Source organism: Oryx dammah, unplaced genomic scaffold (genome assembly GCF_014754425.2).
Source record: "Oryx dammah isolate SB20612 unplaced genomic scaffold, SCBI_Odam_1.1 HiC_scaffold_18, whole genome shotgun sequence".
Taxonomy (NCBI): domain Eukaryota; kingdom Metazoa; phylum Chordata; class Mammalia; order Artiodactyla; family Bovidae; genus Oryx; species Oryx dammah.
In genome coordinates, this window is record NW_024070202.1 from 51,825,844 (window position 1) to 51,845,264 (window position 19,421).

Sequence of the window (19,421 nt, forward strand, 5' to 3'; positions counted from 1 at the left end):
AGTATGTGGAGAAAAGGGAACCCCCCTACACTGATGGTGGAAATGTAAATTGGTGTAACCACTGTGAAAAACAATATGGAGCTTTCTAAAAAAAAACTAAAAACAGAACTGCTTTACGACCCAGCAATTCCACTCCTTGGTTTATATTGGAAGAAAACAAAAAAACTACTTCAAAAGGATACCTGCACCTCAATGTTCATAGCAGAATTATTTACAATTGCCAAGATACGGAAGCAACCTAAGTGTCCACCAACAGATGAATGGATAAAGAAGCAGTAGTAAATATGTACTATGGGATACTACTCAGCCATAAAAAATACTGAATTTTTGCCACTTGCAACAACACTGGTGACATGCAGAGCATTTATGCTAAGTGAAATAAGTCAGAGGAAGACAAGTATTGTGTGGTATCACTTATAATCTAAAAATAGGACAAACTAGTGAATATAACAAAAAAGAAACAGACTCACAGATATGGAGAACAAACTAGTGGTTATCAGTGAGGAGAGGGAAAGGGGGTAGGGCCAGAAAAGGGCAGGGGATTAAGAAGCACAAACTATTATGTATAAAATAAGCTACAAGGATGTATTGTACAACAAGGAATATAGTCAGCATTTTGTAGTAATCACTCACGGAATATAGTTTTAAAAAGCTGTGAATCATTATGCTGTACACCTATAACATATGTAATATTGTATATCAACTATTTCAATTTAAAAAATGGGGAAAAGATAACAGGAATTTAAATCAGAAATGTCTAGAAGTCTGTTGAACCTCCACCTTCATTAGAATTAACTCTAAAAAACAAATTTATTTGATAAAGCTTTCAAACATTTCAAAAAAAGGATTAGAGCAAATTTTCCCCATTAGTCAAGATTTCACATTCTGGTAGTATTCTAAGATGAAAGTAAGTGGCTGTATGGATACTGAACACTCTTTGTAAGGCACCTTAAAGTTTAATTTCATCATTTTCAAATGAGTAAAGAAATTAGTTAAATATGGGTCCACAGGCCTTATTCAAGGAGGTGAGAGAGGAAAAGAAAACAAATTATTTCTCTGAAACCTTAAGATAGTTGTGGCAAGTCATGATTGTGGTCATTGGTCCAAAGATGACATACCAAGATTTAGAACTGCTTAGTGATTCTTTGATTTACTCACAAATCTAGTAAATACTTATTAAGTAAGCATTTGTCAGATACTATGTTAGGTATTTATGGACAAATAAGTTCCTAACCCTCAAAAATCTAGTTCTTAAATTGAAGTACAGTTGATCTATAATATTTCAGGTGTACAGCAAAGTGATTCAGTAATACAAACATATACATTCTTTTTCAGATTCTTTTCCACTACAGGTTATGACAAGATATTGACTATAGATCCCTGTGCTATATAGTAGTCGGTCCTTCTCAAATATCTATTAGGATCAAGCATTTAATAGAAAGTTAAGCTTGCATAAAATTGAAAGTATCACAATTTTAAAAATCAAAGTTTCTAAAATAATTTTATCCAACTGTGCAAATGTCAAAATGTAGTATTAAGTATTAGTATTAAGTATATAAGCCACACACAATGAATACAGAGTTTCATGTTATAGTTATATCTCTATATCCCTCTGTGGTCAAAATAATTCTCTTCTAATCTAGTACATATATATGAACTTGATATACATGTATCTGTTTCATGGATTAGTACCTAAAAACCCCTTTAAAAGTTTTTCCCATGTCACTTTAATTATGTTAATATAATACATAATACTTACTGGGCTGCTCCTTCCCTGAGAAGATTATCATTATTAAGTAGTAACCGAACATCTGCAAAACAAACATTATGTTTTCAGTATTACTATTTTCCTATATTTGAAATTTCTATGGACTGAATTTAGGTTATTTCAGTCATGTATTAGCCTCCTACCCACCCCCCAAAATATGTACAGAAGATCAAAATATTACCTTGATGACCAAAATAACCACAGAAACACATCATGGTATGACTAAGAAAAGAAAAGATTTTGGAAAGGAAATAGGAGATGGAATGAAATAAAAATATGTTATTTCAAATGCAGGCAGACTGAGACTGTAACCACCTGTACCTGTAACTTTCTTTTTTGTGTCTCCAAAGAATAAAATGAAGATAACCTACACCAAAAAGATGATGTGAACAGATCTGCCAAAGATTGAAGACTATGCCTCTTAGTGTGACAATACTATCATGAGTCTCAAATGTATTTGCTTTATGGAAAAAGTGATTAAAACAAGAAACGGCTTGTGAACGCAGTGCAGACGTAGGCATTTTGTTTCTCAGACATCTCATGTTCAACGACAGACGAATGTGTTTAGTTGGATATGGATAACTACTTTATTTGATTGAGTAATCTCATTTTGTTTGTTGATTCTTAACTTAATCCTAATTTTAGACTCAACTATGCAGACATGTATCTATTAATTATTAAAACAGAACTACTACTTTTAGTTGGGGAAAAAAAAATTACAAAATTTCACCAGAAACCAAACAAAATTCTACCCTAGTCTTGGTGTTTTTTCTTTCATTATTTCCCCTACACACTTGGCTATTGTACATAATTGCTGTCATAAAATATACATATAACAAAGTATCCTAATTTTTAAATTAAATGAAAATAACACAAATAACTTAAGAAATTGGTTACATATAACAGACAATAGTTCTTATAAATAGTGTAAAATTGGGCTTCTAGTAGATATAATGTAGATATGCATTTATCAACAAGGAAATAAACATACAATAAACAGGAAGGAGGAAATTCATCATGCATAGTAAGCACTACACTTATGTAATGTTATATACATGAGTATAAATTGAGAAATGTTTTAAGTATTTTATTCAAACAGTGGAGAAGAGAGGGTAGAATTCTGTGTGATTCTAAATTCTCTTCTGCACTTTAGAAATTTTAAAATGACTACGAATCAATAAAAATATAAAGTTATTCCAAAGGGAAAAATATTGCCTATTCACATACCTCTTTTCAGCAGTAGGTCACAATAAAAAAAAAAATCTCTTTGACTAACCACTAATACAATTCCAATTTAATTTCTAAATTAACTGATTTTAAACAACGGAAGCTTCTGCCTGAAAAACTAAAACAAAGATATTTACAATTATAGGTATTTCTATCTCACAAAGTAAACTGGCAATTCTACTTGACACATATGATTCCTGTATCTTCAGTATTTAAAGCACAAGCACTAACAGTGGTTTTGCACAGTAGTGTCTCTTCTCCCATTTAAATGGGAAAATAATTTAAAAGCAGAATCTATTGATCCTGTTATCTTTACTCTGGAAAAAAAAAGTTCAAACTTTTATCATACGTAGAATACTATGAAAGAAAGAGAAGAATTTGAATAAAATAAAAACTACTCTTAAGGGATGTGGTTTCAAGTCAGACCACACATTAGAACAATGGGTGATGAGTGGGAGTCTAAAAAAAACAAAGAACAGTATACACTTCAGAGCTCCTGCCCAGATAACACATCAGTTCCTGAAAACTAAGACCAAAAGTCTGTGTTGTAACGATTCTAACAGTCAATCTGGGAAACAGCATTTGGAAGCACTAATTTAACAAGATTATGACTCTGCATTTCTAACCTTTGTGGTGTCCATGAAATTATTCTGATGTTAATGTTATCAACAAAAATAGCATAAAAATAATCTAATACATATGAGATTTTTTTCCCTTCCAATATTTCATTCCTTTTTAACACTAATATACTCCTATATGTTGTTAAAACCTACATATCTTGTATCTCCCACTTCCATTCCACAGACCCAGCCCAGGCCTACTGAATGCCCAAATCTACCGGACCTCAACACAGAATGTATCAACTCAACATTAATTTCCAATGAGACTTACAAAAGCAATTTCTAGGACTCATATATTCTTCAAGGGTCTTTCTGATGAATACATCTGTAAGGCATTTAACTCAAAACAGTAAGTGAAAAACTTCTCTCGGAATTATAATTCATTCTTGGCTCTGTAAACTGTACAGTAGTTTGGGAGCCACTGACTTTAGTGCAATTTCCCCCTATCAATTTAAGTTTTAAACGCCAATTCTGACCCAAGGGAGAAGAGACTCTGTCTTCTTTAATGTCCCAACCATCACACATATTAATGGGTATTTAGATTAAAAAGACTGAATATTAAAACAGAGTTTAAGCCCTACAGGAAACAAGTATTTTTGAATTCTCCCCAGCTTCCCAACTTATTGCTTCAGATTTTATAGTTATCTTGAAAGGGAGAACATTTTAACTTACAGATTTTTCACAATATAGACTACCATTCTTCCTGAGTGTAGCTCAGTGGTTAAATTTTTAAATGTGTAACAACTGCCATATGTAACTCTATGTACTAAATCATACATTAATACAGTTTGTGGATAATTTAGGGGATTTTTCTAGGGTATTTTAGGATTTGAAATGGCTGAGCTATTTCAAATTCTAAAAGATGATGTTGTTCAAGGGCTGCATTCAATATGCCAGCAAATTTGGAAAACTCAGCAGTGGCCACAAGACTGGAAAAGGTCAGTTTTCATTCTAATCTCAAAGAAGGACAATGCCAAAAATGTTCTAACTACCACACAATTGCACTCATTTCACATGCCAGCAAGGTCATGCTCAAAATTCTCCAAGCCAGGCTTCAACAGTACGTGAACTGAGAACTTTCAGACATAAGAGCTGGATTTAGAAAAAGCAGAGGAACCAGAGAACAAATTTGCAACATCTGCTGGATCACAGAAAAAGCAAGGGAATTCCAGAGAAACAACCATCTACTTCTGTTTCACTGACTAAGCTAATGCCTTTGACTGTGTGGATCACAACAAACTGTGAAAAATTCTTAAAGACATGGGAGTACCAGATCATCATACCTGTCTCCTGAGAAGCCTTATGCAGGACAAGAGGCAACAGTTAGAATTGGACATGAATAATGCACTGGTTCAAAATTGGGAAAGGAGTATATAATGGCTGTATATTGTCACCCTGTTTGCAGAGTACATCATGTGAAAGGCCGGGCTGGATGAAGCACAAGCTGGAATCAAGATTGCCAAAAGAAGTATCAATAACCTCAGATATGCAAAACCACCACCCTTACGGCAGAAAGCAAAGAGGAACTAAAGAGCCTCTTGATGAAGGTGAAAGAGGAGAGTGAAAAAAGCTGACTTAAAAGTCAACATTCAAAAAACGAAGATCATGGCATCTGGTCCATTACTTCATGGCAAATAGATGGGCAAACAGTGGAAACAGTGACAGACTTTATTTTCTTGAGCTCCAAAATCACCACAGATGGTGACTGCAGCCATGAAATTAAAAGACACCTGGCTTCATGGAAGAAAACCTATGAAAAACCCAAGACAGCATATTAAAAGCAGAGACATCATTTTGCTGACAAAGGTCTATATAGTCAAAGCTATGGTTTTTCCAGCAGACATGTATGGATGTGAGAGTTAGACCATAAAAAAGGTGGTGTTGATGCTTCCGAATTGTGGTGTTTGAAAAGACTCTTGAGAGTCCCTTGGACTGCAAGAAGATCAAAGCAGTCAATCCTAAAGGAAATCAATCCTGAATATTCATTGGAGGGACTGATGCTGAAGTTGAAGCTCCAATACTTTGGCCACTGATATGAAGACCTGACTCACTGGAAAAGACCCTGATGCTAGGAAAGATTGAAGCCAGGAGAAGGGGATGACAGAGGACGAGATGATTGGATGGCATCACCAACTCAAAGGACATGAGTTTGAGCAATCTCTGGGAGATGGTGAAGGAAAATGGAAGCCTGGTGTGCTGTAGTCCATGCGGTTGCAAAGAGTCGAACACAACTGATTGACTGCACAACGGCAACAATTTCTGCCTCATTTTTTGACTTTCAAAACTAATCTTTTCGGAGGTGAGATTCCATTGTATCTTATACTATGAATGAAAATGAATGATTAAACTTCTTAAAAAACAGGTTTAAATAGCTTACTCTGGAGTATAATGTTTAAAAAATGAAACTGAATACCCATTTAAGACATAGTAAAGGCCAAATATTTGAAGTAGATCTATGGATGTGAGAGTTGGACTGTGAAGAAGGCGGAGTGCCGAAGAATTGATGCTTTTGAACTGTGGTGTTGGAGAAGACTCTTGAGAGTCCCTTGAACTGCAAGGAGATCCAACCAGTCCATTCTGAAGGAGATCAACCCTGGGCTTTCTTTGGAAGGAATGATGCCAAAGCTGAAGCTCCAGTACTTTGGCCACCTCATGGGAAGAGATGACTCATTGGAAAAGACTCTGATGCTGGGAGGGATTGGGGGCAGGAGGAGCAGGGGACGACAGAGGATGAGATGGCTGAATGGCATCATTGACTCGATGGACGTGAGTCTGAGTGAACTCCGGGAGTTGGAGATGGACAGGGAGGCCTGGCGTGCTGCAATTCATGGGGTTGCAAAGAGTCAGACACGACTGAGCGACTGAACTGAACTGAACTGATGGTAGCTTGTTCTCAAAACTGTTTAAAAAAAGTCTTGTATAAAGATCACTACAAGCCATTTTCTGCATGACTGTTTCAATGTTTCAACCACATTGTTCTTACTGTTAAAAAGGAAGTATTTTAGAGTTTTTACAGCAACCAGGAGACTATGTTATATTTAAATTTCTCATCTATGGGTGAACAATTATAAAACTGTTTGCCATATAGTGTGAGGTTTAAAGAAAGGCATACTGGTAACTGATTTATGAGCTATAATTTAAACAACAAATTTTTTTACATGTGATGTCATTTTCTAAGCAGGTGAAACAGGCATGGTGAAACAGTGTTTCTCCCTTTCTTGGCTGTTCTTATTAATCTACTAATCTTTTCTTTAAAAGAAATTTAAAAAAATGCATCTCACAATTCCAAAGAATAGTTAAAATTTTCTTGTCTTTTTAAATGATTTAATGTTATTCTTTTTAGAGGATTAAAATTTATCAGGTACAATGATCTATGTCATAAATATATTGTAGACCTTACATAATGCAGACTGACAAAAATTTTCATTGCAATTCAGAAAATACAGATTTTTCTACCCATTCTCTTTAGCTTAGTTACTGATTATGTAATTTATTCTTTAAAGAATGAGTACTGGATACCTCAAGCCTTACTGTTTATGAATTAAACACTCACCATTAAACACTTCATTAAATTCTCCAGGAGGAGCATGAATGATGAACTTGGCTGCTATGCGCACCTGAAACAGAAATGAAGATATAAATGTTCCATAGCATAGGCCTCTGCTAAACAACAAAAGAACCATGAGGAATTATACTGCTTCAAAATTCTATTGAAAATGGCTTAAGATTTTAAAGACTGACTTTTTTTTCACTCAAACACCCTTACTCTTTTAATTATTTAATATAATCACAATGCATAAGCCGAATGCAGATAAAATATACATATAACTAATGCATTTAAGGATTCAAAGCTGCCTACATAGAAAGATTTTCTTATAAGCAAATTTTTCTTTTAAACTAAAATGGAAAAACATGACCCATCAAGAAAATTTGTATGTATGAAGAATTAAGAAACATTTAGGTACAACAAAAATATATGCATGTGTCTATACAGTCACAGATGTGCTTATCTATAAAGTCACAAATTAGTAAAAAGAAAAATGTAGCGAGGAAGAAAGCATAAATTCAAAATGCTCTGAACATGACACCTGACTGAATCTTAGGAAATTTTAGCTCAAAAATAAGTGAGAGACAAATATCAACAGGTATGAAACTGAACTTTGAAACTGTTAGTCACTCAGTTGTGTCGGACTCTTTGTGACCCCATGGACTATAGCCTGCCAGGCTCCTCTGTCTATGGAATTCTCCACGCAAGAACACTGGAGTGGGTTGCCATTCCCTTCTCCTGGGGACTGAACCCGGGTCTCCTGCATTGCAGGCAGATTCTTTGCCGTCTCAGCCACCAAGGAAGCACCATCAACAGGTATACTGACAGACATACTTCAAGAGAATAAGGGCTATATTACAGAGATTAACACTAATCAATACATACATACATACATATATATATATTTTTTGAAAGGTTAGATGACAAGCCCAGTATTATTATTTAGTGAATAAATTATGAGTAATTATAATAATTTCCCAATCACTATACAATAACTTTCAACTAAGCTGATCAGTGATCTTGTCAGATATGTACATTCACGAGCCCTACCCAACCAACTGAATTAGATTCTGGAAATGAGGCCCAGAACACACTACTGAGAGAAGCTTTCCAGGTGATTTTTAAAATACACACTCAAGTAGTCACTGAATTAAGGGACCACACTTGGCAAAAACAAAAGCCTTATTTCATATTGTCCACTTGTCACTGCTCTGATGTGGAAACTAAAAATAATGAAAAAGGAAATAGTCCTAGATCTAGAAAGAAATTCAACAAATAAAAACTTCAGGTTTTCTTCTAACAGGTATTTAAGGAAGAAATACCAATTCTATACTAATTATTTCAGAAAACAGAAGTGAAAACAACTTCCAACTTTTTAAAAAAGAACAGCATTGTCTTATACCAAAGACTAAAATACTATAAGAAACACAACCCAAAGACCAAAATCCTCCTGAAGGTAGATGCAAAAATCCTCTCAATAAAATATGAGCAAATTTAATCTAATTATATATAGCAAGGATAACACATCATGACCAAGTGGAGTTTATCCTGGAAATGTAGGGCTGTTTCAATATTTGAAAATAAATGATAGTAATTCATGATTAATCAACTGATTAAGATGAAAAGCCACAACTACCTCAATAGAAGCAGAAAATTATTTAATAACATTCAACAACCAATAATGATAAAAATTCTTAGCAAACTAAAAAGACAGTGTCTTTAATCTGATAAAAGATATTTTCAAAAAAGCCTATAGCTAACATCATCCTTAGTAGTCAAAGACAGAAAGCTCCCCCCTAAAATCAGGAACAAGACAAGAATGTCTGTTCTCATCCCTCCTATTTAACATCACAGTGAGAGTAAGAAAATGGAATGAAAGGCAATTTCATAAATAAAACTTTCTACTTGCAAACATGATACTTTCCAATGAAAAATCCCAAGGAGTCTTAAACAAATAAAGAAAACTACTCAAAAACCTAAAATTGGAGTAGGAAATGGCAACCCACTTCAGTATTCTTGCCCAGAAAATTCCATGGACAGAGGAGCCTGGCAGGCTACAGTCCATGGGGTTGCAAAGAGTTGGACAAGACTAAGCAAGAGGAGAGAGCAAGAACCTATAACCTAGGTAAAAATCTAACAAAACATGTGCAAGACTAATATTCTGAGAACTACATGAAACTGATGAAAGAAATCAAAGAGGCTCTAAATAAACAGATATGCTGGGTTCAAGGGTTGGAAGTCTCCCTATTGTAAAATAACAATTTTCCCCATTCAATGAATGTCCAATCAAGATCCAAGAAGAATTTCTTTGATACATAGCAACAAGCTTATTCTAACACCAATGCTTCCTATACTATTATTTTTCTACGTTTAAAGAATCCAATGAATGCAGATTATTTTGGGTATGTATTAATACGCCCTCCCTTAAATGCAAGCAAGATTAAGAAATCACTCTAATGCCCAGAACAGCCATAAACATCACCAAAGTATTAAAAAAAAAGATTTTGGCTAGAAAATTCGAGGAAATAAATATTATTCACACCCTCAGTAATAAACAGGATTCCCTTGTGGCTCAGCTGGTAAAGAATCTGCCTGCAATGTGGGAGACCTGGGTTTCATCCCTGGGTTGGGAAGATCCCCTGGAGAAGGGAAAGGCTACCCACTCCAGTATTCTGGCCTGGAGAATTCCATGGACTGTATAGTCCATGGGGTTGCAAAGAGTTGGACACCACTGAGCAACTTTCACTTTCAGTAGTAAACACAAAGTAGTAATGGCAAGTGAAATAGAATAGCCAAAACAATTTTGAAAAAGAACAAAGTTGAAGAGTTCACATCACCTAAACTACAGTCATATACGGATCATAATGGAATAGAATACAAAGCCCCAAAATAAACCCATATGCCTCAGTCAATTAATCTTTGACAAAGGAGGCAAGAATATACAATGGAGAAAAGACAGTCTCTTCAGCAAGTGGTGTTAAGAAAGCCACATGTAAATCAATTAAGTTAGAACACTGGCTCACATCAAAACACAAAGTGGCTTAAAACACATATAAACTCAAAATGGCTTAAGGATTTAAATATATGACATGATATCATAAAACTCCTAGAAGAGAACAAAGGCAAAACATTCTCTAACCTAAATCTTACCGATGTTTTTCTGGATCAGTCTCTCAAGACAAAAGAAATAAAAGCAAAAATAAAAAATGGGACCCAATCAAAATTTTATGCTTTTGCACAGCAAAGGAAACCATAAATAAAATGAAAAAACATCCTATTTGGGAGAAAATATTTGCAAATGATGTGACCAATAAGGGCTTCGTTTCCAAAATATAATGGAAACATCTCATACAACTCAACAACAAGACAATTGAATCAAAAAGTGGGCAGAAAACCTAAACAGACATTTCTCCAAGAAAAGACATACAGATGACCAATAGACACATGAAAAGATTCTCAACATCGCTAATTATTAGAGAAATGCAAATCAAAATTACAATGAGGTACCACCTCACAGGTCAGAATGGCCATTGTTAAAAAATCTACAAATAATAAATGCTGAGAAGAGGGTGTGCAGAAAAGGGAACCCTCCTACACTCTTGGTGGGACTGTAAATTGATGCACCCACTATGGAAAACAGCACATAAGTTCCTCAAAAAAACTAAAAATAGAGCTGTCAAAGAACCACAATCCCACTCCTGGGTATGTTCTGAACAAAACTATAACTGAAAATGATACATACACGCCAGAGTTCATAGCAGCACTACTCACAATAGCCAATACATGGAAGCAGCCTAAATGTCCATCAACAGCTGAATGGATAAAGAAGATGTGGTACACACACAGACACACACACACACAAACAAGTACTATTCAGCCATAAAAAAAGAATGAAATAATGTCATTTGTAGCGACCCACTCCAGTGTTCTTGCCTGGAGAATCCCAGGGACGGGGGAGCCTGGTGGGCTACTGTCTACGGGGTTGCACAGAGTCGGGCACGACGGAAGCGACTTAGCAGCAGCAGCAACACAGACAGACCTAGAGACTACCATACTGAGGAAAGGAAGTCAGAAAGACAAATACCATAGAATACCACTTATATATAGAATCTAAAATATGACACTAGTGAGCACACCTTCGAACAAAAACAGACTCCAAATACAGAGAACAGACTTGTGGTTTTGGGGGTACCAGGCAAGGACGGATTGGGAGTTTGAGATTAGGAGTTGCAAACTACTATATATAAGATGCACAAACAGCAAGATCCTACTGCAGAACACAAGGAACTATATACAATATCCTGTAATAAACCACAATGGAAAAGAAACATACAATAATAAAAAGTGTTAGTTACAGTCATTAAGATAGCATGGTATTAGCAAAGGGATAGACAATGAACGGAACAGAGTTGACATCCAAAAAATATATCCCACATGTATATAGCCAAATGATTTTTGACAAAGGTACAAAGGCAATTCAATGTTGAAAAATATCTTTTCAACAAATGATATACAAACAATTAGATATGCATGAGCAAAAAATACACTATGTAAACCTCACTCCTTACCAAAAAAAATTACCTCAAAATGGATCATAGCTCTAAATGAAAAATATAGAAATTAACAAAAATTAAAAGGAAATAGAAGAAAAACCTTCATGACCTGGGCTTAGGCAAAAAGTTACTAGACGTGACACTAAAACCACGATCCATTAAAAAAGCTGACAAGCTGGACTTTACTGAAATTAAAATCTTACGCTCTGTTATCGATGCTAAAAAAACGAAAGAAGAATTGATGCTTTCAAATTGTGGTTTTGGAGAAGACTCTTGAGAGTCCCTTGGACTGCAAGAAGATCAAAGCAGTCAATCCTAAAGGAAAACAATCCTGAATATTCACTGAAGCAACTGATGTTGAAGCTGAAGCTCCAATACTTTGGCCACCTGGTGCAAAGAGCAGACTCATTGGAAAACCCCCTGATGGTGGGAAAGACTGAAGGCAGGAGGAGAAGGGGATGAGAGAGGACAAGATGATTGGATGGCATGACCGACTCAATGGACATGAGTTTGAGCTAACTCTGGGAGATGGTGAACAACAGAGAAGCCTAGCGTGCTGCAATACATGGGGTTGCAAAGAGTTGGACACAACTGAGCTACTGAACAATAACAACAACAAAAGAATGAATAGACAAGCTATAAATTGGAGAGTGTGTGTTAGTAGCTCAGTCATATCTGACTCTTTGCCACCCCATAGACTGTACCCTGCCAAGCTCCTCTGTTCATGGAATGCCCCATGCAAGAATACTGGAGTGGGTTGCCATTCCCTTCTCCTAGGGATCAAACCCTGGTTTCCTTCATTGCAGGTGGATTCTTTACCATCTGAGTCACCATAAACTGGAGAAAATATCAGCAAATCACATATCTAATAAACAATTTGTATCTGGAACATATACTATCAAAATACAACAGTAAGAAAACAGTAAACAAAAGACGTGAACACACCAGCAAAGAAGATAAACAGAAGATAGATAAACATAAAAAAGGATGTGCAATATCATTAATTATTACAGAAATGAATATTAAAATCATGAAACACCATTATATACCTAATAAAATGGCTAAAATAAAGAAGACTGATAATACCAAGTACTGGTGAGGATACAAAACAACTAGAGCTCTAAAACATTGCTTTGGCAATGCAAAATGGTGCAACTGGCAGAGAAAACAGGTCAGCAATTTCTTATAAACACACATCATATGACACAACAGTTCCACTTCCAGGTATCTAACTCTGTGTTTCCACAAAAATCTATTCAAAATTGCTCAAACCCAGGAACAATCCACAACTAAAATGTCCACATATGGGTGAATGATAATGCATCTATGCAATGGAATACTACCCAGGAATGAAAAGGAACGAATTATCAATGCATGCAACAACTTAGATGAATCTCAAAAGCCTTGTGCTAAATGAAACAAACCAGTCTCAGAAGGTTACACGGCAATGATATGTTTCCATTTATATGATATTTTCAAATAAACAATATTTTACAGCAAGGGAGAACAGATTAATGGCTGCTAGGGGCTGGGAGAAGTGGGTGTGAACACAATGGGAGAAGTGAAGGAAAAGAAGAAAATGAGGCAGCTTTGGGGGGTGATGGAATCACTTTATATCTTGACTTTGGTAATAGGTACATGCATCTATACACATGTTGAAAGTCATAAAAGAGAAGGGCACACTTTTACTATATGCTAATTAAAAAAATATATTTCATGTGTTTTCAAATTATTTTCTTCTAAACTGTTTAAGAGTATTATTAAAATCAAAAGGCAAAATATAGAAAATAAGTGATTTTAAATAGGCAAAGGTAGTGTAGAGAATGGAAGACAGCATATGCTAAACATACAGTGGAATCTCTTATGTCTATATAAATGTCTTAACTTCCTTTGCTCCCTTATTCCTCTCTTTCTTCTGTTGGGGTAAATGTTAGAAAGCATTAAAAACAAAGTCTTAATCACTACCACAGGCAACAAATAAAAATTGTGGTATCCTGCTCATGAATTTATCAAACATTTCTTTGGGAAACTTTTAGAATTTTGAAGAAATTGTTTTTACTAGCCCTGAAGACTTACACACTACCAGTAAGCTGACAAAATTAAAGTACTGATAGCAAGCAGTATATTATATATATATACATACACATATATATAATACACAGTATAGCATATTTAGTGAAATGATTGGGTTTTTTTGTTATTTTAATAAAAAATACATATCATTTAGATTTTTATTCAGTTCTATTTTGGTTTTTTACCGAGAAAGCAAAACTGCTCTATACTTTCTCATCTTAGACTTATTTGCCCATGTTATTGCACAAAATGCATACAGTAAACCAAAAGAGTTAACAGATGGGTCACAATTACCAAAGTGAACGGTGGGTCAAAAGAAGTGCCACTGAGTATTTAGAAGTGACGGGAGCTGACTGAAAATCCAAAACACAACTTGGACTTTACCAGCTATAACTGAAGTATCTTCATCTGGTCTTTGTGAATTTCAAAAGATAAGATTTTTGGATTTCTCAGCTGCTAAAGAAAATAAAGTGTGTCCACCACAGGAAAGGATTACTTATCTTCCTGAGAAACTGTTCTATCATCAGGGTATTTTTTTAAACACTGCTACAGACTAAACATTTCCCTACACCCATCCTTCCTAACTTTTTTTAAAAAAATTATTTATTCTAGCCCACTTCCAAATCCAAGAAAGAAAAAAAAGTCATACAAGTTAACAAGAAGAGGTCTCAAGAGCAGAATTAAAGTCTGAAAATAATCAAACACAAACTGCCTCAAACTCTAACACACATGGAGCTATACTCAATCTACACCTGTGAATATTACAGTTTTTCTGGACAAGCCCTAGTATACTCCTAGGCCCACAGCAAAATCTCCTACATTAACCATCATCTTCTTCCACATGATATTATTCAAAGCCAGTTCAGTTCAGTCATTCAGTTGTGTCCAACTCTTTGCGGCCCCATGGACTGCAGCACGAGGCTTCCCTGACCATCACTAACTCCCGGACCTTGCTCAAATTCATGTCCATCGAGTGGGATATGCCATCCAACCATCTCATCCTCTGTTGTCCCCTTCTCTTCCTGCCCTCAATCTTTCCCAGCATCAGGGTCTTTTCCAATGAGTCAGTACTTTGCATCAGGTGGCCAAAGTATTGGAGCTTCAGCTTCAGCATCAGTCCTTCCAATAAACATTCAGGACTGGTTTCCTTTAGAATGGACTGGTTGGATCTCCTTGCAATCCAAAGGACTCTTAAGAGTCTCCTCCAACACCACAGTTCAAAAGCATCAATTCTTCAGCGCTTAGCATTCTTTATGATCCAACTCTCACATACATGACTACTGGGAAAACCACAGCTTTGACTAGACAAACTTTTGTTGGCAAAGTAATGCCTCTGTTTTTTAATACGCTGTCTAGGTTGGCCACAGTTTTTCTTCCATGGAACAAGCGTTTTTTAATTTCATGGCTGCAGTCACCATCTGCAGTGATCTTGGAGCCCAAAAAATAAAGTCTGACACTGCTTCCATGGTTCCCCATCTATTTGCCATAAAGTGATGGGACCGGATGCCATGATCTTAGTTTTCTGAATGATGAGTTTTAAGCCAACTTTTTCACTCTCCTCTTTCACTTTCATCAAGAGGCTCTTTAGTAGTTCTTCACTTTCTGCCATAAGGGTGGTGTCATCTGCATATCTTAAGTTATTGATATTTCTCTTGGCAAACTTGATTCCAGCTTGTGCTTCACCCAGCCCAGCATTTCGCATGATGTACTCTGCATATAAGTTAAATAAACAGGATGACATTATACAGCCTCGACATACTTCTTTCCTGATTTGGAACCAGACTGTTGTTCCATGTCCAGTTCTAACTGTTGCTTCTTGCCCTGCATACAGATTTCTCAGGAGGCAGGTCAGGTGGTCTGGTATTCCCATCTCTTTCAGAATTTTCCAGAGTTTGTTGTGATCCACACAGTCAAAGGCTTTGGTGTAGTTAATAAAGCAGAAGTAGATGTTTTTCTGGAACTCTCTTGCTTTTTTGATGATCCAGCTGATGTTGGCAATTTGATCTCTGTTTCAAGTCCTTCTAAACTGGCGTAGGATTCAGGAAAGAGTTAGTACTTTTACTATATTTTTAAACTGTAACTCTAGGTTGGAGAAGGGAGAATGCCTTGGTTTTGTTGGGAAGGTTTGGCTGGATGGGAGACTCTCTCTTATCTATGTTAGTGACTGGTAGGTGACAGGATACTTCATAACAATCACATCGAGAACAGTTTTAAAAAGTTAATACAGAGCTAAACGCTAGAAGAACTATATTTTTCTTTGCTTTCTCTAGGATCCAAACATTATTTTGTATAAAATATACAAAAAGATAAACCTAACATAAATGGTATGTTCCACTCTGGTGCTTCTTGGAAAAAAAGCAGATACTATAATGCTACTTATTGTTGTTTAGTTGCTAAGTCATGTCTGACTCTGAGATGCCAGGGACTGTAGCACCCCAGGCTCCTCTGTCCATGAGATTTCCCAGGCAAGAATACTGGAGTGAGCTGCCATTTCCTTCTCCAGGGAATCTTCCTGACAGAGGGATCAAAACAGTGTCTTGTGCACTGGCAGGCAGCTTTTTACCAGTGAGCCACCAGGGTAAGCAGAAGACAGAGTAGTGCATTGAAAACAGCACTCAAAATGTTAGTACACATTACGTGAGAAAAAAAATAATTTCTGCCCGTCGACTGTTAAACACAAAAGTACTATGAAACTTTTCTGTACTTTGCTTTTCTTATGGGCTACAATTCAAGCAACCAATTAAATAATGACAGAAACCCACAGAATAACATAAGAATTCTTGTGTCCATACTGACATTAAGAAATGGATAAACAAATGGAGGGAAGCTCTTCATTATAGCAGAATTTCAATTAATAAATGCAGAAGTAATGACTGAATTAGAAAATCACCCGGGGTGAGCAACAACAGTAATTGTTGCAGGCAACTACCATCCACAGATGCTAAAATTAGTTGGTAACAGTCTAAAAGGATAATTTATAAAATGTGAGGGAATCTTTCTACACAATACTTAACTAAGAAGGGATAAACAGTAACTCTGCATTGAAGAAACTTGCTACACATCACCTTTACCAAATGATCTAAATTATCCTAAGAGTAAAGACCGACATTATATGCCCCCTAGTAAGATGTACTGAGGACACAATCACTTCTGTAATGTTCCTGCCAAAAATTCATGGCAGATCTAATCATGAGGAAATGTCAAATAGACTGAAATCGAGGTATAGTCCACAAAGTAACTATTTTGCACTCTTCCAAAGTGGTAAATTCATGAAGGACAAAAAAATGCTGAGAAACTGTTACAGATTAAAGACCAGGGCGCCACTACAACAAAGTTCAATATGATCCTGGATTAGATCCTGGACCACAGATTGGTGAAATCTGAATAGGGTCTTCATTGAAACAGTTTAATACTGTATCAATATGAAATTTCTTGATTTTGATCATTGCACAGCCCTAAACACAGTGAAGTATTTAGAGAGTGGGGGAAAAAAAATCCTTCTCTAAAATTGCAGGAATTTTCTCTAATATTTTTTGTAGCTTTAAAGTTTTGCTCTTTACATTTAGGCCATTAACTCACCTGAGATTGACTTTTGTGTATGATGTGGGTAGAGATTCATTTTTTATTACACTGTCATAATGATAGATAAACCATCCTACTGCTATTTTTTTTAATGGACTTCTCTTCCCCACTGGACCAAATAAATAAAAGAAAGAAGAAAAGTAACTCTTTTCAGTACTATTTTTTTCAATGTGAGTTACTTTTTTTTTTTCCCCTCCAATCTGGGATATGAAAAACACATCATAATTTTTAATAAATTCCAAAGATCCTTCTGAAAAGTGTCTAATACATTTAGTAGTCAGCATCCAGGTAGTAACTGCAAAAATGTACCTTCCTCGAGAATGTCTCAATATTTAAAAATATCAGCAAGCAATCCTATATTCTAAACTTGGTAGGTAGTTACCACATGATGAATAAATTTATAATCAAGAATAAACTCTCATTTGTTTAGTTAGGATGGTCAGGGAATGTAGTATTTCAGTCAAATGAGCATTCTATGAGTTACTGCTAATGCAGTTCTGTAATGTGGACAGTTAATTTTCAAATAACATACATTCAAAACCATAAAAATTTACACTAATACAAGAAGTAGTAGAGTATATGATCTTTGGAGTCAGACTGAATGAGTTGGATTTTAATTTCTACTACTCATTAGCTACGTAAACTTGGGTGAATAAATAACATTAGTTTCAGCAGTGCAGAGAGTAAATACATTTGCATTAGCATAGTTACACGTGAAATGCTTCTCTGTGCCCAAGTGGCACAACGGTGGCTTATGCCCTTGCATTTCTGTGTTTCCTGCAGTACATTCACTTCTGCACACCAACATTCTTTCTCTTCCCCTGGAATTCATCCCTCCCCTTTCTACTCTGCTCACCTCAAAAAGCAGTGCAACAGGAAGAAAAAGCTAGTTCCTAGTTAGTCAAGGCTATGGTTTTTCCAGTAGTCATGTATGGATGTGAGAGTTGGACTGTGAAGAAGGCTGAGTGCCGAAGAATTGATGCTTTTGAACTGTGGTGATGGAGAAGACTCTTGAGAGTCCCTTGGACTGCAAGGAGATCCAACCAGTCCATTCTGAGGGAGATCAACCCTGGGATTTCTTTGGAAGGAATGATGCTAAAGCTGAAACTCCAGTACTTTGGCCACCTCATGCGAAGAGTTGACTCATTGGAAAAGACTCTGATGCTGGGAGGGACTGGGCGCAGGAGGAGAAGGGGACGACAGAGGATGAGATGGCTGGATGGCATCACTGACTCAATGGACGTGAATCTGAGTGAACTCCGGGTGCTGGTGATGTACAGGGAGGCCTGGCGTGCTGTGATTCATGGGGTCGCAAAGAGTCGGACACGACTGAGCGACTGAACTGAACTGAGTTCTGTGACAGCAATGTACAGTTAACCTGTGGGTTTTCATTTAAGCTAAGACAAATGATTTTTGTCTGCACCCAGGTTTTAACTTCTGTAAATCTCCATTTCTCATAGGCAAACTAAGGGTGATAACATACATCATTATTTCTTAACCTTTTAAAACCCTCGTGTCTATAAGATAAAATTAAATATTATCTACAGTTACCTTCTGAGAAAACTGCTACTACTTTTAATTCATGAAAAAAAAAGAAAAAAAAACGAGAGATTCAGAACTGGGATCTGAATGAATTCTTCAGAGGAAGTCTAAGGCTTTTAGGAGCTGCCTCCCAAAACAGCATAATCTTCCTATGATGGTTAGGAAGAAACATCCCAAATATTTGGACAATCTCTTCTACTTCCACTACTTCGATTATCATACATGACAACAGCTGTAAAACTAATATACCTACTACAACCTCTTTCAAAATCAAGATCCACTTTTCTAAATATAACTCAGTTATTAGAAATCTCCACCAAGTGCCTCAAAGATATCTCAGACTTGTCTCACCCAAAGTTACTCCCTCTGTTTGTCATAAAAATTATTGGCACCACCCAGATACCATGCCACACTTTTCCTTTTCTCCCACAGTCAGCCACATGATTGAGTGTCTCTCTGTCTCAAATCTAATCTTCTTTTCTTTGATTCCATTTCTTTCAGACTCAGTC

At 36.1% G+C, this 19,421-nt stretch overlaps 1 protein-coding gene across 1 annotated transcript in view; it reads right to left on the reverse strand.

Moving 5' to 3' along the window:
* CAPZA2 (capping actin protein of muscle Z-line subunit alpha 2) overlaps positions 1 to 19,421 on the reverse strand; it is a 57,458-nt gene that overhangs the window by 21,840 nt on the left and 16,197 nt on the right. The window contains exons 2-3 of the mRNA XM_040260884.1: positions 7,169 to 7,232; positions 1,760 to 1,811 (exon numbers count right to left, since the gene is read on the reverse strand). Of these exons, the coding sequence (XP_040116818.1) occupies positions 1,760 to 1,811; positions 7,169 to 7,232 (116 nt within the window). The remainder of the gene's footprint in view (positions 1 to 1,759; positions 1,812 to 7,168; positions 7,233 to 19,421) is intronic.